Below are 25,586 nucleotides of genomic sequence, written 5' to 3'. Positions count from 1 at the left end.
AGAGAGACTTGTATCAGTAGAAGAGCGGAGAGAAGTCCAGGCGCCGAGGACTCAATCCATTCACAGGGGCGGGAGCGGCCGCCTGCTCTTCCTGCAATCTGATTGGCCACCCTGTATGCTTCTCCATTGTCATTGGCTGTTGGTCATGTCAATCATTGTGCTCGATGTAAGTCTCCGTTGTGTGATCAAACGGAAACAAAACTGAAACCTAGAATAAGACTGCGCCGTGTATGAAACACTACAGAACTTTTATTTTGACACAAATTCAGGAAGTGGCTCTGCAGCTGCGCCGATTAAATGCTGTAGCTTCACCGATCACGGACTTTCCTCGTCTTGACAGCAGCGCGCGGTTCGAGAACACTGTATATTTCCATAATCTCTATAAATATGGGAAGGCCGGCCCACGCACGTCTAAACGTGCAGCGGCCTACCGGGTAAATGCCCAAAATCACAGATTATCAGTCCGAGCCTGACGGCTGATACTTCATTGAATGAAACATTCAATTCAACTCCGTCTCATTAAACACAATGTTCTGGGTCATTCCATGGCAAATTAACAGATGCCCCACACCTGTCCATGTCAGATTTTCTTCATACTTCCTGGAAATACTAATAATGGGCCCAATAAAACATGTAGAATTTTAGGCTTCTGTCTTTATTATTAGGTTTTGAGATATGGAGGTCCTAAGAAGTGGGCATGGCCCTAGTTTTCCCATCAAAATCGAAAGCTTCTAAAACAAAAATCTTGCAACGTTCAAGCAGCAATAACGTTTGAACTACTCATTGTAGATAAGTTCAATTTTCAGGGATTGTTCTATGGTATTAGTATGCTTAAACCCTAAAATGAACTGGTCATATCAACGTACCAAAAAGATTTTTTTTCTATTTCTGGTAATTAAGACATGTTTTAGCCAGTGATTTAATCCTTTTAATGGTATATTCTGTCATAGCTTGGCAATATACATTTGCAAAAATAAGCATAAAATATTTTTTCAATATTTATTGCCTTGTAAATTTAAAAAAAAGTTTCTCTTTCTCACATGTTTGTAGTTCCTGAATAAGAACTATGAGCAATATATCTGAAAATTTTAAAGATCTGGCATGCTTCATCAAGGAAATATAGATTGCCAAATTTGTTCTGAAACACACACACACACACACACACAAAAAAAAAAAAAAAAATCCCAAAATTTAGGAAGCTATGAATTGTGAAATATTCTACACAGGACAACTTAATGTTCAGTTTAATGAAGGCTAATCCCAAAGAAAAATCCCTGAAAATTTTATTCATCTACAATGAGTAGCTCAAAGGTTATCACTGATTAAAGATTGCAATGTTTTTAGAAATCCTCAATTTTGATGGAAAACTAGGGCCACATCCACTTTTTATGGCCTCCATATGTCAAAAACTAATAAGACAGAAGCCTAAAATACTACATGTGTTACTGTGTCCAATAGCAATATTTCCAGAAAGTATGAAGTAAATCTGAGATGTCAGACATGAACTTTTTTTAATCTGTTAATTTGGTGTGGAATGAACCTGCTATCTTTCTACTGACGAAAATATTTTTATCATTGCACTCAAACATTATTTGTGCATTATATGAGACAATTAATGTATTACTGTGTTCATTGTTTCATTGTTACAACTGGTAAATTTTAAAGGTGGATAGCTTTTGAACTGTTTTAGACCTCTATGACATATGTCACAGAAGTCCATAACTGGCCTCCTGTAGGATCTACTAGATACGCCTACTCGACTACTCCAGATGCACGGTTTGTGTGCCGGCGACAGAGAGCTGTGCAACAAGTAAATATACTGCCAAATGCTAATTATCTCATTAGTATGTCTGTGGTTTTCTGACCCCATTTGTTATTGTTGAGTGGCTCAGTAAGGGCCATCCCTATAACAAGTTTTATGTTGATAAACCAGAACCAGAATCAGATAGATATCTGGATCTGCACACAATTACAAACAGATAATGTTATATAATTACACCCAAATGCAACAATAGTTTTGGTCCTGTGTCTGTTTGTGTGTGTCAAAGCAAAATAAATTCATAAAAAAACAGTTTACTACTAATACTACCACCACCACAACCACAGCAACAATATAAATAACTATTTACATCAGTAATGATTTGATGGGACGATTGAGGGTCAATCAAAAACAAAGTACCAATAAATTGATTTGGAGAGAAAGCGGATAAAGTCCATGGTCACAAGCCAAAGTCAAAATTTTAAGCCAACACTTATATATAAGGAATATATAGAATGGCCACTTTGAAGAATTGGTTCAAGATACATATATGAAACACTATGGCATTGACCCAAACATGAGACTGCAAAGACTGTATTTAAAATATGGGGTTGTCTTATAAATGGGGATTGGACTTCTACAACCCCTGGCAAAAATTATGGAATCACCGGCCTCAGAGGATGTTCATTCAGTTTAATTTTGTAGAAAAAAGCAGATCACAGACATGACACAAAACTAAAGTCATTTCAAATGGCAACTTTCTGGCTTTAAGAAACACTATACGAAATCAAGAAAAAAAGATTGTGGCAGTCAGTAACGGTTACTTTTTTAGACCAAACAGAGGAAAAAAATATGGACTCACTCAATTCTGAGGAAAAAATTATGGAATCACCCTGTAAATTTTCATCCCCCAAATTAACACCTGCATCAAATCAGATTTGCTCATTGACATTGACCCTATGCCATGACATTGACCCTATGTGTCTTTTTGCAAGGAATGTTTTTGCAGTTTTTGCTCTATGGCAAGATGCATTATCATCTTGAAAAATGATTTCATCATCCCCAAACATCCTTTCAATTGTCCAAAATATCAACATAAACTTGTGCATTTATTGATGATGTAATGACAGCCATCTCCCCAGTGCCTTTACCTGACATGCAGCCCCATATCATCAATGACTGTGGAAATTTACATGTTCTCTTCAGGCAGTCATCTTTATAAATCTCATTGGAAAGGCACCAAACAAAAGTTCCAGCATCATCACCTTGCCCAATGCAGATTCGAGATTCATCACTGAATATGACTTTCATCCAGTCATCCACAGTCCACAATTGCTTTTCCTTAGCCCATTGTAACCTTGTTTTTTTCTGTTTAGGTGTTAATGATGCCTTTCGTTTAGCTTTTCTGTATGTAAATCCCATTTCCTTTAGGCGGTTTCTTACAGTTCGGTCCCAGACGTTGACTCCAGTCTCCTCCCATTCGTTCCTCATTTGTTTTGTTGTACATTTTTCAATTTTTGAGACATATTGCTTTAAGTTTTCTGTCTTGACGCTTTGATGTCTTCCTTGGTCTACCAGTATGTTTGCCTTTAACAACCTTCCCATGTTGTTTGTATTTGGTCCAGAGTTTAGACACAGCTGACTGTGAACAACCAACATCTTTTGCAACATTGCGTGATGATTTACTCGCTTTTAAGAGTTTGATAATCCTCTCCTTTGTTTCAATTGACATCTCTCGTGTTGGAGCCATGATTCATGTCAGTCCACTTGGTGCAACAGCTCTCCAAGGTGTGTTCACTCCTTTTTAGATGCAGACTAACAAGCAGATCTGATATGATGCAGGTGTTAATTTGGGAGATGAAAATTTACAGGGTGATTCCATAATTTTTTCCTCAGAATTGAGTGATTCCATATTTTTTTCCTCTGCTTGGTCTAAAAAAGTAACCGTTACTGACTGCCACAATCTTTTTTTCTTGATTTCTTACAGTGTTTCTTAAAGCCAGAAAGTTGCCATTTGAAATGACTTTAGTTTTGTGTCATGTCTGTGATCTGCTTTTTTTCTACAAAATTAAACAACTGAATGAACATCCTCTGAGGCCAGTGATTCCATAATTTTTGCCAGGGGTTGTACATGTCATAATGTATATGTCCACAACAGTAGGACGTGCCAAGTATCCATAAAACAAATGTGCCACACAAGGTGTCTTTGATTCTCATTCATATTCACAGCCACAGCGCAACAAGTGAACGTGATCTTCTCGTGCACCATTTACATTCACGATACGGAATGACTATGCCACAGTCACTTACTTGAACAACATAAGAACCTGAGTGTAATCTTCAAAAATAACAACAAATCACAATTATTTACAGTTCTTCCAGGAATGGATGTGGTTTTGTTCCCATGTCAAAGTGAAGTCCATCCCTGACTGCTACAATATGATTATTTTGATATGCTAACAAAACAATACTGTTGTCCACCACAATTTCATTTCAACAATGGACTAATGTTATTTTCATTGCTCAAACTGTAACAGGAGAGATTTCGTCTTTACAATGAGAGCAGCAGAATCACACCACATCGTGTGCTTTTCATTTCCACCTTTCTGCCCCTCAGACCAGGAAAAGCAAGGCCCACTTTATGCTTTCTACTTTTTCTCACCTGACTCTACAACAGGTAATGCTGTTTCATACACAATATAGAACATTTCCTGGGTCTTTGTGTTTCAGGCATCAAAAAGGTTTTTTTGATTGTTTTTAAACCCTTTCGAAATGTCCATAGCCACTTTCCTCATCCTTTCACGGGAATTTCCTGTGACGTTTTAAGTATTTACTCTGGTTGTAACTAAGACATCCAAACTGAAAAATCTATTTTACAGGAATGATATGGATACATCTATTTATGGACCTATAAATTGATTTAAAAAAATTCTACTGGAAAGCATCATATCATACTTTATTGTATTGCCTTGAATTGAATTGTTCCATAATAAAAAGTATATTTCCTCCATCATATTGTAGCTCGTGTATCTACATAGATACGTACTGCATCTTTTTACAAGGGAGAGATGTACACCTCTCACATTTACCTATCTCAAAAGTCCTCACAATATGTCACTGATCTTATGTTATTACACAAATGCTGAGCATCTGCTGAATGGGTTCAAATCCCCGCCTGACTGGAAAATCATTAAGGGCCCTTGGGCAAGGCCTTTAATCCCCTATTGCTCCCGGTGTGTAGTGAGCGCCTTGTATGACAGCACCCTGACATCGGGGTGAATGTGAGGCATAATTGTGAAGCGCTTTGAGCGTCTGATGCAGATGGAAAAGCGCTATATAAATGCAGTCCATATAAGACACAATCCGAGGAGCCAAGGTAGACCAATATGAACTGCTTATTGCACCACTGTTTACTGCACTACTGCTTTATCCAAGCTAACCTGCTTTTGTCAAATCTCCCAATGTACTTTTATCAGCATTATTTTCAAATAAAAGCATTAGCAGAGCAGGTACTCATGAAAACATGCAGAGCAGGTGCCCTCCAGGGTCATACTTGGCCAGCAGTACTTTTGACCACGGGTGACCTTGAAGGGTCCAACTCAAGGTAATAACTAATGAATTCAAACAATTTGGAGCCAATGTGGTTTCAATAGGGGAAGCGTTGTTTGTTAGGGTTAAAGGATAAAGTGGTTCAATTTTGGACAGAAATGATGAAATGTCAAGATCTTTTGTTCTTTGAGGTATCTTTCTGACAAATATAGATGAAAAGACCCTGTCTGGTTAGGCTAAAAATCCAAACTGTGACTGCTGACCATAGATAAAATGAGTAACATTTTTCACACTCAGAAATGAGGACTGAGGTGTTTTTCTCTTGGCTTTTAGGAACATTTTGTTAAGTTTCTGCAATTAGCTTGTGCTTCTGACAGCTCTAAACATACAAATCACTCTACAAGGCCCGGGAAAATCAATTTGTCAAGCAGCAGGTTTTTCTATTACTTTCATGCCCTTGATAATGTCATCATATTTTGTTGTTTCTGCTACCGGGCTACATGATGGTGATTTACGCTGTTACGTAGTGATACGAGGTCTGTTAGAAAAGTATCCGACCTTTTTATTTTTTTCAAAAACCCAATGGATTTGAATCACGCGTGGTTGCAGGAGCCAACCTTGAACCTTCGTGCGCATGCGTGATTTTTTCACATCTGTCGAATGCGTCATTTGCTTGTAAGCAGCCTTTGTGTGAGGATGGGTGGAGTCTCTCGTCATTTTTTCTTTGCAAGGAAATGGCGGAACGACTGGAGCAGCTCGACTGCATCAAATTTTGCCAGAAACTGGGCGACAGCCAGGTGGAAACCATTCGGATTATTCAGATGGCTTTCGGTGATGATGCTATGGGCATCACACAGATTAAGGAGTGGTACAACCGATTTAAAGACGGCCGCACAACGGTGGAGAGCACGCCGTGCTCCGGGTGGCCATCAACATGCTGAAATGACCAGATCATTCCAAAGTGAATGCTGTGGTGATGTGGGACCGTCGTGTGACTATCCGAGAAATTATGGAAGAGGTGGACATCAGCACTTTTTCGACACATTCTACTGTGACAGAAGATTCTGCCATGAAAAGAGTTGCAGCGAAACATGCCCAGCTCTTCCACCATTCGGAAGATTCAGACGGCTTTCGGTGGCTTTTCAGTCGTGTGACTATCCAAGAAATTGTGGACGAGCTGGGCATGTCACAGCATGTCCTGTGAGGCTTCAACATGGTGGCGCTTTTGCTGCGCCATCAGCTTCGTGCCGATGCGCTCTCCACTGTTGTGCGGCCGTCTTTAAATCGGTTGTACCGCTCCTTAATCTGTGTGATGCCCATAGGATCGTCACCGAAAGCCATCTGAATAATCCGAATGGCTTCCATCTGGCTGTCGCCCAGTTTCTGGCAAAATCTGATGCAGTCGCATTGCTCCAGTCGTTCCGCCATTTCCTTGCAAAGAAAAAAACGACGAGAGACTCCACCCATCCTCACACAAAGGCTGCTTACAAGCAAATGACGCAACCGACAGGCGTGGAAAAAAAAAATCACGCATGCACACGAAGGTTCAAGGTTGGCTCCTGCAAGCACACGTGATTCAAATCCATCAGGTTTTTGAAAAAAATAAAAAGGTCGGATACTTTTCTAACAGACCTCGTATGTTTGTTTCTGTGGACTTACCATGTTCTGTCTGTGCATTTGTTTTGTCCAAGTAATCCAGTTTCCTCATCACAGTCCATACACATACAGAACAGTTTAACATATAACTCAATTGTTGTCCACCACTATGCATCAGCCCTATGAAAAAATCTAGTCATCTGTCCAGAGTGTAAGCATGGTCTTGCCCAGTATATTCTGGAATAGGCTTCAAACCTGCAATGGCTTAAGTGGTAGAAAGTAGACAGATGGCTATTTCTGTTGCAATACCTATAGCACGAATTGCAATCTGACTTTGAATCAGCATGACAGAAAGTAATCATGTTGAGCACACACACATTGTGTCAAAAATATTTTTGCCTGAATTAGATCAATTTATCATTGTTAAGATTCCTCCTAAGCTTTTTCTTTCATCTTTCACTCCAATATAACTTTGTCACCTCTATCTATGCACAGATCAACAATGTAAGGCAGTCTTGTTATTCCTGAAGGACAAATTAGGAGTTCTTATTTTGATGAAACAATGAGGCTGCATTCAGACCTGTGATTGACTGATTATTGGTGCAAATATTCAAAATTTTTACGGTTATCAATATCGGTCATTTATAAAGCTGATTTGCCGACAACACGGCTTTGTTATGAAATGTACTACTTTGGCCCTGATACAGCAGCAGTCACTACTTTACAGACATTCATAATTCATCCAAAACGTTAACTTAACTTTTCTTTCCAAAATATTAAGCTAAAAAAGTACTGCTCCACATTTGTGAACCACTGTCCTCATATGATCAGGCCTCCAGCAAATTACAAAAGTTGGTGTTTTATATGAATTAAGATTTGGATGTTTGCTGAATAGCAATGCTGCCTACAATGATTTTAAATCTGTTTTATGATATAGCTTAACATTGATTAAAAAAAAAAAAAAAAAAAGGAAGGCAGTCTGGTGTGGCATTGAACGTACAAAATAAAATGCCTTACCAAGCTTTATGCACAGTAATTTTATCCAACATGAATGACAAAGTTTTCCATCAATTCACAGCTGCCAATAAGAGTTTTTCTGTTGGTACAATAACAAAAAAGCAAAAGGCTCTGAATATTGTTTTCATATGAGATTTTAAAATAAGAATTAAAAAATGTTTTTGGTTTGTTTTTCCATGAACATTTTTTGCTTTGGTTCAAGGCCACATAAAATCCCAAAGGCACACCTTAATTATTATTTCTGGCTACACCCCTGGTATGAAACCCCACCATTCATGACACCAGTGCCAGATGACAACATGCACAATAATTACTATCTCACCACTAGTTGTTACTTGGCAGCATCCTGTCTGAGTACAGTGCCTTGCAAAAGTATTCAGCCACTTGGTATTTCACACATTTTATTTTAATTTTAATCAAACACAAAAAGTAAATCAGGCTTCTCAAGAAATATATATAAAATTATCTTCCTTAAACTCAAACTCTTCATTATGAAGCTACATAACTTGGGATACAAAATGCAAAACATGCACTGTGCACAATTTCTCCAATCACAGCGACAAAAGCCTATAACTTCTTCTGGGTTGTCTGGGTGTCTTGGTGGCTTTCCTCACTCTTCTCCTCCTTGCACAGTGACTCAGTTTTTGAGAAATCTCTACTCCACACAGGTAGTGCCATACTGTTTGTATTTCTTCATAATTGATGTAAATAAAATAAATAAAGACATATTCAGTGACTTGGAAATGTTCATGTATTCATCCCCTGACTTGACTGAAGAATAATGGCAATAAAACTGTTTATTTACAGGTATTATATCAAAGGGGCTGATTACTTATGCAACCATTCATCTTGGCTTTTATATTTTGAATTAATTTATATCAAGTTGTAGAGATTTGCTTTGAGTTTGAGTTTAAGGAAGATAATTTTAGATTTTTTTTATATTGAGAAGCCTGATTTACTTTTTGTATTTGAAATGGCATAAACAAATTAAAATGTGTGAAATACCAAGGAGCCAAATACTTTTGTAAGCCACCGTACTTTCTATCTGCAGTACTATACAAAGTAGAATTTTACATCATCTGAACGGATACGAGGAGATATTAGGATTTGCACACACAATCTGGGTCATTACGAACGGAAATACTAGAAAATATTGCAATTAAAAATGGGAAAAAAGCATTAAGACATGCTCTCTCATTACATGAACAGACAATATATTTTCTAACAAAAAAATAAAATTTAATGTAGTACTATTGTTAAATTCCAACAACTACTGTTGGAAAACAAGACAAAGTTTCTTTTAAACAAATCAAATTTTCAGCAAAACAATTTTCTCAATGAATACAGTATAAACAGCCATGAAGTACATCATGGACTGCAAATGGACTGCATTTATATAGCGCTTTTCCATCTGCATCAGACGCCCAAAGCACTTCACAAATAATGCCTCATATTCACCCCGATGTCAGGGTGCTGCCATACAAGTGTTCACCACACACCGGGAGCAATTAGGGGATTAAGGACCTTGCCCAAGGGTCCTTAGTGACCCTCCAGTCAGGCTGGGATTTGAACAGAGGATCTTCTGGTCTCAAGCCCAATGCCTTAACCACTAGACCATCACCTCACCATGGCACACAAAACAGCAATGCTCCTACAGAAATGTTTGTTCAATGCCAGAAGGTAAAACAACCAAAATCAGCATCTAGAGCAGTGATTCTCAACCGGGGTGCCGCGGCACCCTAGGGTGCCGTGATCGATCGTCAGGGGTGCCGTGGGCAATTATCAAATATCACCATTATCGGGTGTATGTGCTGTAATAGTGTGGCAGATGGTGTAATGCTCTTTTATTCCAGTAGATGGCAGCAAAGCGTGCAGTAGCGCTGAGCCGTGTGCCGACAAGGAGGCGTGATCGCCATTTTAATTCCGGGCAAGTTAGTGATTTGCGTGCATAGAAGTTCACTTAGTCTCGTCAAGAAACAGGTGGAATATGCCGGAAAGCTGCGCATGTTGGCAAAGTCACAAACGGAGGAACAAGGGAGACAATATTTCCTTCCATAAGTAAGTGGTTTTAGTTATCGTTGTCACTTTGTCTGTGATATTTGGATGATAAACAGCTGTATGTCTCCTGCCGTACCTGTGTCGCCCGATGACACGGATCATTAATTTCACTTATGTCTAGTTGATATTTTCCACTGCTAGACCAATGTCTAGTTAAAATTCTTGTCGTTAGTGACTAAAAATTGTTCGACAAGACTGGGGAGTTTTTTTTTTTTTTGCACCTTAAAATAATGAGATTAATGACCCGCACTGTGCTGCCACACACACAGAGATGTGCACACACACACCGCTGACTTCATGAATGAAACTCGGTCAATAAAGGATAATTATGTAAAAATATAATATATATATATAAATATATTGTAATGGTTTTAGGAGCCGCGCTGCGTTGAACAGCAGCAGCAGCTCAACCGAGCAGCGCAGCTTAACAGCACAGATCTGTGTAACTTTCAACACTAATATTTGTGAATGTGTGTGTGTCAGAGTAAGTTTAATACTTTCCTGACATAATTTAATGTAATTTAATTTTACTGGCTCGATATCCAGGACAAAATGGCATTTTAACACGTATTTTGCGAGCATTTTTCTGAGTGTGTTCAGTCAGGAATCTCCATTGAAAATGCATTAACATCCGGGTACTTTGTCAATATTTTGCCCGGTTAGGAGACGTCATGTCACTGTTCATGAAGGGACGTTTTCGTTTAGTGTGCAGCATTGGGATTGCGCTCTCTAGTTCTTATATACAGCTCCATGACTATAGTATACAATGTTACGTTATATCTGTACCGCACGTGTTGCTAACGCACCGTGTAGAGACAGTCGAGTTAGTGGTGCGTGACACGTGACAGTGGTGTGCCGCAGGATTTTGTAAATATAAAAAGGGTGCCGCGGCTCAAAAAAGGTTGAAAATCACTGATCTAGAGGTTTGGCAATTTCCCAGGAAACACCAGCTTTTGACAAGTATGACTCTGTAATCATCAGGTTTAGAGAACAAACAGAAGAGGGAAAAACTGTAAAATGATAGAGTGAGTGTACAAATTACTCAGCAGACAGGCCTCTTCCCCCCTCCATGAGATAATAGGAATCATCTATCTTCTTGCCCTCCTTAACAGCCCATCTTTTGACCGCTCATCTGCATCCAGGTCAGCTGAGACATGAAGCAGCTTTGTTCCAATAAGTGGTAGGTGGAAATTTCCCAATTTTCATTCCACCGACACTGTTGTGAATAAGCACAGCTGGCCATCTCAGAAAGCCTAATTGCCATGTTAGGTGGATAATTGCACTACATTTTTCCAGATTTGTTAATTGTGCCAGACAGCCCCCTGTACACAGTGTGTGTGTGTGTGTGTGTGTGTGTGTGTGTGTGTGTGTGTGTGTGTGTGTGTGTGTGTGTGTGTGTGTGTGTGTGTGTGTGTGTGTGTGTGTGTGTGTGTGTGTCTGTCTGTCCTGAAAACTCACTGGGACAGAAAGCAATCAAACCTACATTTATCAGACAGATTGACCAGATCTATGTGAATTTTATTTTTCAGGTCTGGTAGTACCAAAAAGTCAGATCAAGAGGTGCATAGAGTGGATAAATACAAGACACTTAGGAACACAAAAGTAGAGAGAAAAATAAATAACACCTTCACTGAAAACAATTACTAAAATATGTATATAAAAATAAATTGTGCAACCTATGATCTTTGCAAGAAATGACACCATGAACATAGTGAGCATGATTCATTGCTGTACTACAAAGTACTACTTTAATATAATTTTTAGCCTCTCAGTTAAAGTGGTATTTGCAATGTGATGTGTGATGTGTGATGTAGCAATTTTGATTTTGCATATAAGGGTTTTTTTTCTACAATTTTAGAATATAATGACAATCCTGGGCCATGTGATGTTTACAGCAGGAGGATGTCTGTGAAAACACTCAAAGAATCGTGGGACTATAGAGACATTTAACATGAAATTTCAAACACATGAAAATGTAAATGGTAGATAAAAACTGGTTTTGCACTACACAACCCCTTTAATAATCATCATCATCATTTTATCTGATCAAGAGGTTTTTCCTTTTCGGATCTGCTCTTTGAGAGTTTAAACCTGGATGAAAAAAATTAATGAATCAAATTTGTACACACTTAACAAACATGCCTGTGTTTAACTAGCCATTATTAAGAATTAAATGAGTGTGCAGCTCACAAGTCAGCTTGTTCACACACCACAGTCACATTTTAGATCATATTTCCATAGCCGATGTGTCTTCATGTCAGTCACTTTAACGCAATAACAGTACATCAAGAAAAACACAGGTGTGTTGACTCTTGTAGATTGTGGCACAATAAGAAAAAAAAAACCGCAAACAAAACAAATCCTAAAACCACTGTGTCTGATATGAACAGCCTCTGTACTGCAGTGCTGATCTTAGCGCTGCAGATGGACTAACATGATTTGCGATTTCCAAATTAATTCCATATGGTATAACTTTTCATTATTTTATGTGTTCCTTTTTCAATAGCATATATATGGCCTAGCAGGGATTCTCCTTGGCCTGGTGGGCCACCAGGACTGTGCTATTACAGGGGAAACTCAACTAAAGCCTGTTTCACACAGCAAGATAATTAGGCCGATATCGGTCTCGATCTTTCCCTTCCGACAATCTTAAGGACGCCCCGACAATCGTGATGACACTAAAGATAATCCTATCAGATATTTCTACCATGTGTGGTGTGTTAAGAGCGCTCTGATCTGCTCGGAAGGACGTCAGTGATGTGTAGCCAATCAGAAAGCGAGGTGACGAATGCACGGCGTGGAAAATAAAATCAAAACAGCTGTTCTGACTTACTAGAAAGTCCGGTGGTCACGCTATCTCCACTCCTTCAAAGAACACCTTTTCTTTTTGTGTCTTTTTTCCTTGTTTTAAATAGTCCATAAACTATCTCTGTCTGTTTACTTTGAAGTCACGTTTAATCTCGAGAGAGTTTGCAAGATTTCCTGTCAGACCTGGGAATGTTTGTGTGTGAAATCTGTTTGTGTATGGTGTTGTTCTCCTTACCGTGTGGCTGAACACCACACACTGTACGACCAAACCTCTTAGATCTATGATTTTTTATCTCCACGTGTGTGGTCTCTCAGGTTTCAGAAACCTACAGATAATTTTAAAATCCTGCTATGTGAACCAGGCTTAAGGCCAGCAGAATGAAGCAATCTAAACAAAAAACTGCAAAACAAAATGTACTGAAAAGTGACACTCTAGATTAGACACCATTTGTTATTCCCAAATGAGAGAGCACAGATTGTATATTTCGCACATCAGCAAGCTTAAACTGCTGACAGTGATATTAGCTAGCTACGCCGCACTGTCAGAAATCACATTATTGCAATGACTGCTGCAGCTGCTAAATGGATTTATAAAAACATATCAAACATCAGTCAGACTCATGAATAATATAGTGTTTGTCCTTGCTCATACACCTACTGGCACCCTCATAAAATGGAAAAAAAGAGAGAGAGAGTTGGAGCTCTCAGTAAGACATGTCTGACTTTAAATCTCTGTGAGAAAAGCTCTATGAGAAAGACAGCAAACCTGCAAGATTTTCAGGCTCTCATCTCCTTCCAATAAAACAAGTCTATTGTGTACGGAGACAAGATGCAAGAGGGAGGAAAGGGTATCGTCACGAGGTGAAAAGTTCACGACAGTACACAAAATAGGATTTAATTCTCAAATGAGGTTTCCCTTTTCCTTTGCCTGAAAAAGAAAAGCATCTTTGATCACAGAGAATGATGATGATAATGATGATTATGGCAGCAGGCAGAGGGAGACATTGAAAAGAGACAACAGGATGCATCAGTGGGGGGGGGGAATAAAGCTAGAAATAACAGAAAACAAAACAAAACAGGGAGCTACTGCTATCAGAGTTCCAACATGACAGGATGTGACATGGAGAGACAGAAGGAAAAGGAAACTGGCCAGATATAGATTGGTTTAGTAACCACTCCTGGAAACATGTCGCTGTCCCATTAAGGGCCCAACGGCCAACAATGTGCTTATCAGAGTGAACACCTGAGGCGTATTCTAACCCTGGCAGGGTGTTATTGGAGGCAGCTCACATGTCTGGAAAGACGACTCAATAAAAGAAACTAGATCGGTTTACTGAGTTTTGCATTTTGCCCAATCCAGACTATCCAATTTGGCTAAAATAGTTAAAGATTCTTTCCTGAGCTGGAAAGAAATCAGATCACTAACTTGAGGTCAGATGGCAAATCCAGTCAGATGTAATGAGTGTAGGTGATTAATTAATATCACTATATGACAACCCTGCTAATTTAAACACGAGAGGCTCCAAAATAAAGAACACTTAAACAATGAGGCTCACTAAACTAACATAAACTAGAAGCACTCGGAGAGTGCAAACCTCCGCCTGTTGGGAGAGTGTAGGTACACGGACCCACAACAGGGGGGCGCAAATGAACGGACAATGGAGGAGGTCAAATAACAACACTTTACTGTTGTGAATGGGCACAACAAATACAACAGATTACAACAATAGACAAAAGCCAAATCACAAAAGGTGTCGTGTGGGCAGGCTCGAAGATAGGAGACGTCTGTCCAAAGCAGAACCGGAACCACACGATTTCCTCCGCCACCAGACCCCGGGAATACTGGAGCCGCCAAGTCCCGAACTCCCAGGTGGCCACTGCCTCCGCGTGTCGGACCTGGTACTGCTGGCGAGGAACAAAAAACAATTAAATGTGGGCGCGTTTGCACCCAGCAATCCGCACGGCAGGAAAACTACCTCCACCTCTCGTTGGAAAAGGAGTCGCACAAAAGTCACAAAAGATCACTGTCAAACAGTCAGCTGAGTACGTTACCTTCCAGGTAGAACGATATCTCGGCAAAGAGGTGGAGACGTCGTCCTGCTGATGTACCCCTGCTGATCAGGTGATTGGTAACAGCTGTTGCAGGTGATGCGTGACAGCTGTCACCCTGGCTGCTCCTGTGAGGCGGCTGCGCCCTCTGGTGCCTGGAGCCCGCACTCCAGACAGGGCGCCCTCTGGTGGTGGGCCAGCAGTACCTCCTCTTCTGGCGGCCCACACAACAGGACCCCCCCCTCAACGGGCGCCTCCTGGCGCCCGACCAGGCTTGTCCGGGTGGCGGCGGTAGAAATCCGCCAGGAGGGCCGGGTCCAGGATGAAGCTCCTCTTCACCCAGGAGCGTTCTTCGGGACCGTACCCCTCCCAGTCCACCAAATACTGGAAGCCCCGGCCCATCCTACGGACATCCAAGAGCCGGCGTACAGTCCAAGCCGGCTCGCCATCGATGATCTGGGCAGGAGGCGGTGCCGGACCCGGAGTGCAGAGGGGTGAGGTGTGATGCGGTTTAACACGGGATACATGAAACACAGGATGGATCCGCAGTGAGGCCGGAAGCTGAAGCCTCACTGCGGCTGGACTGATGACCTTAAGGATTTTGAATGGGCCGATATAACGGTCCTGTAGCTTGGGGGAGTCCACTTTGAGGGGAATGTCCTTTGTGGATAACCACACCTCCTGCCCTGGCCGATACGCAGGGGCCGGGGTCCGCCGACGGTCTGCATGGGCTTTTGCCCTCGTCCGGGCCTTTAGCAAAGCAGAACGGGCGGCACGCCACACCCGACGGCAGTTCCGTAGGTGGGCCTGGACCGAGGGCACACCGACCTCTCCCTCAACCACCGGAAACAACGGGGGCTTTTGCTGAGGTCAGGGCTGTCAGGGGGCTAACTACCTGACTGTAGCCCTTAATGAACCTCCTGTAGAAATTTACAAAGCCGAGGAACTGTTGCAGCTTCCTACGGCTAGTTGGTTGGGGCCAGTCTCTCACCGCCGCAACCTTGGCCGGATCAGGAGCGACGGAGTTGGGGGAGATGATAAACCCCAGGAAGGACAAAGATGTGCGGTGAAACTCACACTTCTCGCCCTTCACAAACAGCCGGTTCTCCAACAACCGCTGCAGGACCTGACGTACATGCCGGACATGAGTCTCAGGATCCGGAGAAAAGATGAGTATATCGTCTAGATATACGAAGACGAATCGGTGCAGGAAATCCCGCAAGACATCATTAACTAATGCTTGGAACGTCGCGGGGGCGTTTGTGAGGCCGAACGGCATGACCAGGTACTCAAAGTGACCTAAGGGGGTGTTAAATGCCGTCTTCCACTCGTCTCCCTTCCGGATCCGAACCAGGTGATACGCATTTCTAAGATCTAGCTTAGTGAATATTTTGGCTCCATGCAGGGGCGTGAACACTGAATCCAACAGGGGCAACGGGTATCGATTACGAACCGTGATTTCGTTCAGCCCCCTATAATCAATGCATGGACGAAGTCCGCCGTCTTTTTTACCCACAAAAAAGAAACCTGCCCCCATTGGGGAGGTGGAATTCTGGATCAACCCGGCGGCTAAAGAGTCCCGGATGTAGGTCTCCATTGATTCGCGCTCAGGTCGTGAGAGGTTGTACAGCCTGCTGGACGGGAACTCAACGCCTGGAACCAAATCAATGGCACAATCGTACGGACGGTGGGGGGGAAGGGTGAGCGCCAGATCCTTACTGAACACATCCACAAGGTCATGGTACTCCACCGGCACCATCCCTAGATTGGGCGGGACTCTGACCTCCTCCTTAGCCTGGGAACCGGGAGGAACCGAGGAACCTAAACATACCCGATGGCAGGTCTCGCTCCACTGAACCACTACCCCGGACGGCCAATCGATCCGGGGATTGTGTTTTAACATCCAGGGGAACCCTAGAATCACACGGGAGGTGGCAGGAGTCACAAAAAACTCGATCTCCTCCCGGTGATTTCCTGACACCACCAGAGTTACTGGTGGTGTCTTATGTGTGATTGGAGGGAGTAGGGAGCCATCTAGTGCCCGCACCTGCACAGGCGAGGTAAGCGCCACCAGAGGGAGCCCTATCTCCCTGGCCCATCTGCTGTCTAACAGATTCCCTTCAGAGCCCGTGTCCACCAGTGCTGGGGCCTTCAGGGTTAAATCCTCATAAAGGATTGTCACTGGGAGTCGTGTGGCAATATGGGTATGTCCCACGTGAATGTTTTGGCCCACCCCTAACCCAGTGTCTAGGGGCGGGCATTTGGTGTTTAACCGCTCGGGGCAGTCCCTCACTTGATGCTCTACTGAGCCACAAACAAAGCACGCTCCGCGGGCCAGCCTCCTCTGTCTATCTGGTGCCCTAAATGTGGCCCTGCTCGTGTCCATAGCTTCGTCAGCAGGGGGAGCTGTCACCACACGGAGCGTAGAGGCCGTGGAGCGTGGGGAGGGCGGAACTCGGTCGGAGCCGGAAGGGAGAGGGACGGCGCGTGCCCGGCCACGCCCTTCGTCTCGTTCCCGACGGCGTTCTTCTAACCGATTGTCTAATCGTATAACGAGATCAATAAGCCCGTCTAAATCCTGCGGTTCGTCCTTGGCCACCAGGTGCTCCTTCAGGACCAACGATAGTCCGTTTACGAAGGCGGCGCGGAGGGCAGTGCTATTCCAGCCGGACCTCGCAGCCGCGATGCGGAAGTCGACTGCATAAGCAGCTGCGCTCCGGCGCCCCTGTCTCATTGACAGCAGCACGGCTGAAGCGGTCTCTCCTCTATTTGGGTGATCGAACACTGTTCTGAACTCCCTCACAAACCCATCATATGTCAGAAGGAGCCGTGAATTTTGCTCCCAGAGCGCTGTAGCCCAAGCGCGTGCCTCGCCGCGAAGCAGATTAATCACATAAGCTATCTTACTAGCATCAGTCGCGTACATGACGGGACGTTGTGCGAAGACGAGCGAACACTGCATAAGAAAGTCCGCGCATGTCTCCACACAACCCCCGTACGGTTCTGGAGGGCTTATGTATGCTTCAGGGGAAGGTGGGAGGGGTCGTTGAATGACCTGTGGAACGTCACTATTGCGCACAGGATCGACAGGAGGGGGAGCCGCAGCAGCGCCCTGAGGGTGCGCTTCCACCTGCGCGGCGAGAGCCTCCACCCTGCGGTTAAGGAGGACGTTCTGCTCGGTCATCAGATCCAGCCGAGCCATAAAAGCGGTGAGAATTCGCTGCAACTCACCGATCATTCCTCCTGCAGACGCCTGTGCGCCCTGCTCTTCCATTGGCCGTTCAACGGCCGGTCGACGCCCCTCGGGGTCCATGACGTTGGCCGAGATATCCTGTTGGGAGAGTGTAGGTACACGGACCCACAACAGGGGGCGCAAATGAACGGACAATGGAGGAGGTCAAATAACAACACTTTACTGTTGTGAATGGGCACAACAAATACAACAGATTACAACAATAGACAAAAGCCACATCACAAAAGGTGTCGTGTGGGCAGGCTCGAAGATAGGAGACGTCTGTCCAAAGCAGAACCGGAACCACACGATTTCCTCCGCCACCAGACCCCGGGAATACTGGAGCCGCCAAGTCCCGAACTCCCAGGTGGCCACTGCCTCCGCGTGTCGGACCTGGTACTGCTGGCGAGGAACAAAAAACAATTAAATGTGGGCACGTTTGCACCCAGCAATCCGCACGGCAGGAAAACTACCTCCACCTCTCGTTGGAAAAGGAGTCGCACAAAAGTCACAAAAGATCACTGTCAAACAGTCAGCTGAGTACGTTACCTTCCAGGTAGAACGATATCTCGGCAAAGAGGTGGAGACGTCGTCCTGCTGATGTACCCCTGCTGATCAGGTGATTGGTAACAGCTGTTGCAGGTGATGCGTGACAGCTGTCACCCTGGCTGCTCCTGTGAGGCGGCTGCGCCCTCTGGTGCCTGGAGCCCGCACTCCAGACAGGGCGCCCTCTGGTGGTGGGCCAGCAGTACCTCCTCTTCTGGCGGCCCACACAACACCGCCAAGGCCATGGGGTCACTGACGCCATAACATCTACACGCCGTGGAATCACTGAACCTAAAAAAGTCTAACAATAATGTTTGCTGCAGTAGTAAAAAAAGTTTCATCTGCTGTGACTGGATAGCATGTATCCTTAGCGCTTAGCATCACAGTTTATTGCAACTTGCACCTTTCCCAGAAGCTACTGTCATCTGAGCAGTGATATTGATATTGCATGTGCTTATAGACAAAAACAAATAAGAGACAAAATTCAATTTATTATTCAACTAAACTGCAAATATATGAATTTTTTAACATTTATGAAACACTTCTCTAAACAAGGCCATAGGGTCACTGACCCTAAAGAGATTCCCTCCTTGGCACAGTGATCTATTCAACAATTCAGTGTTACAAGCAAAACTATGATACATACACTTTTCTTTCCTTTATATTTGACATCCTTGACCATGAAAACATACCACTAGAACTTGGAATCACTTTTATGTCTTTATTAGTTCAAAAGTTATTGTATAAAAATGATTTTTTGGTAATGGTGGTTTTCTTCTGGATCTAGCTCCATAACATTTGAAGCTACATCAAATCTGATGACACCTTACTGAATCAGTACAGATTCAGCTACAATTTGGTGTTAGTTGTGCATCTCTAGCTTCATTTGTCACCTCACACTGATACATTTTCTATTTTCCCTATATTTTTGCATATTCTGGATCACCAGATCAGGAATCCGGATCTGATCATCACCAAACTTTGTTGTTTGATAGAACATTTGACTATGTTACACCCTAATTTTTTTCAAGCCTTTCTGCCTTGTTTTTGTGGCGTTAGAAACTAGAATGTCAAAATTCCCCCTATCCCACAATGGTGAAGAATCCTTTAAAAAAATTCCTGGATCCGGATCGTGATCCGGATCACCACTAAAATTTAATCACTTGTTCCTCTTGTCATTTCCAACAACTCCACAAAATTTCATCAAAATCCGTTCAAAACTTTTTGAGTTATCCTGCTGACAAATAGACAGACAAACAAACAAACAAACAAACTCGACCAAAAACATAACCTCCTTGGCGGAGGTAATTATACTATTGCATTAAAAGCAAGCATCCTCTTCATTATTTACAAAGCTCACAAACTCTACAGGAGGATGAGCTTGGCTTCTCTAAACTTTTATACTGGGTGCACATATAAAGATATAATCAGTACATTTATGTATTTTGTCTGTAAGAGGATGCAAATATACTGCTTCTACAACCCACAAAAAAACTATAGATTTGTGACCAATCTCACAAAATGATGCAACCCTCTTTGCCATATGAGGTGCTTGCATGTAATATAAATCAGTGGTAAATCTTTTGTGATGTAATACCTGAAGTAAAAAAATGGCTCAACGTCTATACTTGAGACAGGGTTCTTGCCAGCATTATAACAGTGTAACAGCCCGTTACACTGCTGCCTGAAAAAAAATACACTGTTTCTGAGGGTGTGTAGGGGGAAAATGATCATTTTTTTCATCAACCTCAGTCAAAGCCATTTAAAGATGTCAATCGTGACTCACTTTTCTGCTGATTAAAGTCGATACCAAACTAGCATCTGTTATTGCAGCCAAGAAAAGAGAATCATCTGCTGTTTCACACCGTAGGTTTTTCCATTCCTCATAACGTGCCTTTTATGTGGGACAGCACATGAAGGTTTTCTGGTGTGGATGGTTGCGCAGCTGTGGGAAATGTTCTTGGGGGGAAAAGTTCTTGTACAGCTGCTAAAGTTCACGTACAGCTGCTAAAGTTCTCCTGCAATGTGCCACGCACCGAGCGCTGGGGGAAAGTTCTCGTACAGCCTCTAAAATTCTCCTTGCTGCAAACCGCGCACCAAGCGCTGCAGGATAGGAGAGACTGGGGTCAGCTTCCCCCGGAAGATTTTTAAATTTATAACCCTCTGAAACACTATTACCTGCATTTTGAGAGCCAAATTTTGTGATGTAAAGCCATAGTTTTTTTTAATCTTTGTTACAGCCTTACTTTAACCCCAAAAGAAACAAGGCCAAAACACAGAACAGTGTAGATGTGTGTCAGGAACATGAGCAGTGCTAATTTATACACAGCAGCTTATTAAAGAAAATCCTTATATGTTTTTTTTTTTCACTTCAAGGTTAATTTCTGATTACTGTACATTTTGAAGTTAAAAAAGTTTCTTCCATCTGGACTTCAGATTTTGGTATACGAGGTCTATTAGAAAAGTATCCGACCTTATTATTTTTTTCAAAAACCATATGGATTTAAATCATGTGTGATTGCGTCAGCCAAGCTTGAACCTTCGTGCGCATGCGTGAGTTTTTTCATACCTGTCGGTTGCATCATTCACCTGTGAGCAGGCTTTGAGTGAGGAGTGGTCCACCCCTCTCGTTATTTTTTTCATTGTTTAGGAATGGCTCAGAGACTGCCACTTTGCTTGATCAAACTTTTTTCAGAAACTGTGAGGGACATCAAAGTGGACACCATTCGAGAAATTCAGATGGTTTTTGGTGAAAATTTTATGGGCTTCAAAGAGATTACGGAGTGTTACTGTCGCTTTAAGGACGGCCCAGAATGACTGGTGGTGCGCCGCGCTCCGAAGCCACCATCGACAGGCTGAGCGACCATTTCATTTCTAAACGGATGGCTTTATGGATCCGTGACCATCGTGTGCAATTTCTCTGGTTATCACAGATGCTGGACATCAACCATTTTCCGGCAGATTTCACTTTTAACAAGAGATTTTGCCATGGAAAGCCGAGCGGAGGCTTCACGCATCACGATGGATTCGCTACTGGAGTGAGACAAAACCACCTCCATTTTGGTCTCACAGGACGGCTTTGAGATGGCGTTCAGACAGCTGTCGGTGGTTTTTCCATCGAGTGATTATCCGAGAAATTGTGGATGTGCCTGGACATGCCAGAACATGTCCTCTGAGGCTTCATCACGGCGTTGCTTTGCACCATCGCGACACGCGGAATTCCCCGCACGTCTGTCTCAATGTGCCGAAAAAGTGCTGATGTCCACGTCTTTTCACAATTCCTGTGCTAGCCAGATGACATCCCGGATAAAACACAGCGTCCAGTTTGGAAATGAACAGCACATTCCACTGTTACAGGAGTTTTTGTCATGGAAAGAGGAGCGGAGGCTTCGCACGTCGCGGCGATGCCGCATGGCGCAAAGCAACACCGTGATGAAGCCTCACAGGACATGTTCTGGCATGTCCAGGCACATCCACAATTTCTCGGATAATCACTCGATGGAAAAACCACCGACAGCTGTCTGAACGCCATCTCAAAGCCATCCTGTGAGACCAAAATGGAGGTGGTTTTGTCTTGCTCCAGTAGCGAATCCATCGTGATGCGTGAAGCCTCCGCTCGGCTTTCCATGACAAAATCTCTTGTCATCTTAGACATCGAGGAAATACATTTCTACAAGTGGTAGGTCTTGTCTTGGTCTAGTCTTGTCCATGAATATAGAAGTACTGTACAGTATCAGCAATAAACAGACGGATGGGGTGATTCCTATATACCCCGACACATGTTTGTGGGGGTAAAAATAAATAAATAAATGAATGAATAAGGTCATAATAAAGTTCATAAAGGTAAAATTTGGAGTTCAAACATTGCACATAGACAGGTGAAACGTAAAACATAGATGTGTCCACAGACATACAAAATTTTTCATCTTCAAAGCAGAGCTGCATAAGACATCCTTCTGCTCAGATGAGCCAGCATCAGTGTTTCCTAATCATCTTACAAATTTCATGCTTCAATAGATAACAGTGTAATTGTGTCTAATTTGAAAATGATGCCTTCGGGATTCTCTTGAATGCGCACCACTTAGATCAATCTCTATTAATTACAATTACTAATTTTACAGTTATTATCCAACATATTACTAGGTTTCTGGTCTGTATCAATATTTTACAGAAAATGGCATGCAAAATGGGTATCTGCATTAGTAATTGCGTTACATCATATATGTAATAAAAATCAGTTGTGGGCAACACTGGATATGTAAAATATTGAGCCAGACAACAGGAGTGTGAGTCTTTCAGTTCAGCTGTTACAAGACAACGTGCAGCTTGATGATGAAAAACAAATGCAACAATTACATCAGAAAACATTCATTTTAGAAAGACTTTAAACACACACACCAAAAAAAATTAAACAACAGGCTCTGCGCAAGAATGAAATTTGTTAACTTGCACTTTAATACACAGCGGGATCACAGTTTCAATGTGCATCTGAAGATCAGATAGAAAAATTGCACATATTTTTTGTTTGTTTGTTTTGTCCAACACATCTGCGTAACAATGAAAGCCTTTTTATTCTTCTACTACTCTGAAAGTCCATGGCCACGCAACCACGTCGATGCGGACATGAATCTTCCGACGTTCTCCATTGGGGTTCGTAGGGGGTTGCAATGTAATTCACTGCCAGAACAGTGGGGGGCGTGATGTTTTTTTTTGTGTGTGTGAAAACTGTTCTACTATTGCATGAAAACTGCTGACTGTGAATCCGGAAAAGTAAGATTTCAGAAATGATGTAGTTAGCAGACCAATCACAGCCTGTGTGGTCACTGTCGTCTCAACATGCAGTTACATTTTTTTGGGAGGTGCAGGTCAGGCTACCGAGAGGCGCTCGGAGAGGGTTCGCAATGACGCAGGGGGCTCTGCTTGGCTATGGAGTTGTGAATATGGAGTAGCATAAATTGGGCTTAACTGTGATATCGTGAATCAACCAAATCAATTCAACAATATCCCAAAAATAAAACATTTATTTCTGATAAAATTATGATCGTGTGTGTTGCTTTCATCCCTCCAGTACCAACACAATCTCTCAACATTATATTTACTGTTTAAGTGGATTTGTTTGGAACCCATTAAGGAATCAGCTTCTCAAGACAAAAAAAAAAAAAAAACAGAAGCTGCTGCGCAGCTCTCATGCTTGGCCAAGTTTGGCACAGATTTTTGTTTTGGCTCGGCTAGTTAAAGGCTTGAGTGCGCTGCTGTGTCCGGCTAGGCAAAAGTTGGGAAAGGTCGTTTAAATATGTACCAGATTTGAACCATTTCAAAGCTTCCCGTTGCTTGTTTGTGCAGCTTGACTGGTGTTTGGGTCCAGTGTCCCGTGTAGCGGTCTGACCGGTCCCCACATCTGATCAGTCCCCCTGCCTTCACTGTGTATGCATCATTTTGGGGCATCAGGCCAATTTGCAGAATCAATAATGGTGCATATATTGATTAAAAATTGTTCAATTCCTATCCACACTAATGCTACAGTACCATGTCCAGGCTGCTTGAAGTAATCAGCCGAGGTGCAACAACTTTTATTTCAGCCCATTACAGCACCAATCTACGCCAGGTCTGGTTAGCGGGGGCACTGCAGGATTCCATTTGTGCACAGTGTCTACTACTTCAAAAAAGAATCAGTGTTACACACTGCTCAAAACACTAGGATGGTGACATCCTGTGCACAGTGGGAACCTTTCAATATTAATTCTGGTTCTGCCCCGCTTACAGGCAGATTGTCATTTCATGTGTTGTGATGCAGAACTTCACACCAAGAAAAGGAAGATCCTATCTTTATGAGTACAAACAAAACTGTATAACTCATTAACTAACCAGGCTTAGTTTAGATTATGAGTGAATCTACATGACCATGAGTGAATCTACATGAGGAAAAACTACAGCAAAAGTTGAGCTGTAGGATTTCTGCCTCATCCTGGAAGAGGGGCTTAAGTGATGCTGCAAACATGCTCGTTAAAAACACAGATAAAAGGGCGTTGGTTCTGACAGCTGTCATGCACATATGGGACAGCCAAATAAGGGGGAACAGTTCGGCCAAACACTGGACAGACACATGTTTACAGTCCTACCTTCGGAGAGCTCCAGCTCCAGCTCCGCCAGCTTCTCCCGCACCTCCGCCGGCAGGGTCATAGCGACAGCCGGCGTGGGCTCCAACATCACCGTCAGCAAGCCGCTGGAGCTCCGCTCAGCCATGGCGGCACAAAACCAAGAAAGAATAGGTCCACAGAGTGTCCGCCGAGGTGGACGCGGAGAACAAACAGAAATAATAAAAACAGCCCTTCCTGCCTCACTGGGTTTCGGCTGAGGAGCGCGGACAGGGTGGTGCTGCTTTTCCGCTGCCGCGAACAGATGAGAGAAAAATCCCAACAAACGTCATGACACGCCGAGCAAGACAACGTCCGGCTGTGTGTCCGCCGACACGGCCGTGGACTGCCGTCTCACGTTGTCTCGAAGTGTCTTCTCCGACGAACGAGGAGACAACTCATTCAACTCCTCGCTCGCTCGCTCGCCGCCGCGCGCTCGGTCGCCATTGCATCATAGCAACAGCAGCCGCGGCCGCGCGCGTTCACGAGCCGCACGCTGAAGTAAACCTCGTGTGCCTCCTGCCGTAACAGCGCCGCGCGGCACCGAGAAATCACACACATTTGGTATTTTTATTATTATTATTATTATTGTTATTATTATTATTACTTTCGCCAAGGAGGTTATGTTTTCGGTCGCGTTTGTTTGTCTGTCTGTCAGCAGGATAACTCAAAATGTTTTGAACGGATTTTGATGAAATTTTGTGGAGTGGTTGGAAATGACAAGAGGAACAAGTGATTAAATTTTAGTGGTGATCCGGATCACGATCCGGATCCCGATGCTAACGCGTTAGCATGTCTATGGCATTTTCAATGTTAAAAGTTAGCATTAAGCAGTTTC

General features: G+C 43.0%; 1 protein-coding gene across 6 annotated transcripts in view; it reads right to left on the bottom strand.

The window, feature by feature from the left end:
• dip2a (disco-interacting protein 2 homolog A) overlaps window positions 1-25,153 on the bottom strand; it is a 254,093-nt gene extending 228,940 nt beyond the window's left edge. For all 6 annotated transcript variants that reach the window (XM_034185907.1, XM_034185908.1, XM_034185909.1 and 3 more), the window contains exon 1: window positions 24,734-25,153. In XM_034185907.1, the coding sequence (XP_034041798.1) occupies window positions 24,734-24,857 (124 nt within the window). In that variant the 5' untranslated portion in view covers window positions 24,858-25,153. The remainder of the gene's footprint in view (window positions 1-24,733) is intronic.
• Window positions 25,154-25,586: the final 433 nt, after the last annotated feature.

The sequence above is a fragment of the Thalassophryne amazonica genome, chromosome 14 (genome assembly GCF_902500255.1).
Source record: "Thalassophryne amazonica chromosome 14, fThaAma1.1, whole genome shotgun sequence".
In the NCBI taxonomy this organism is placed as follows: Eukaryota; Metazoa; Chordata; class Actinopteri; order Batrachoidiformes; family Batrachoididae; genus Thalassophryne; species Thalassophryne amazonica.
Note: the sequence above shows the minus strand (reverse complement) of the source record. Positions and strands in the feature narration are given on the sequence as shown.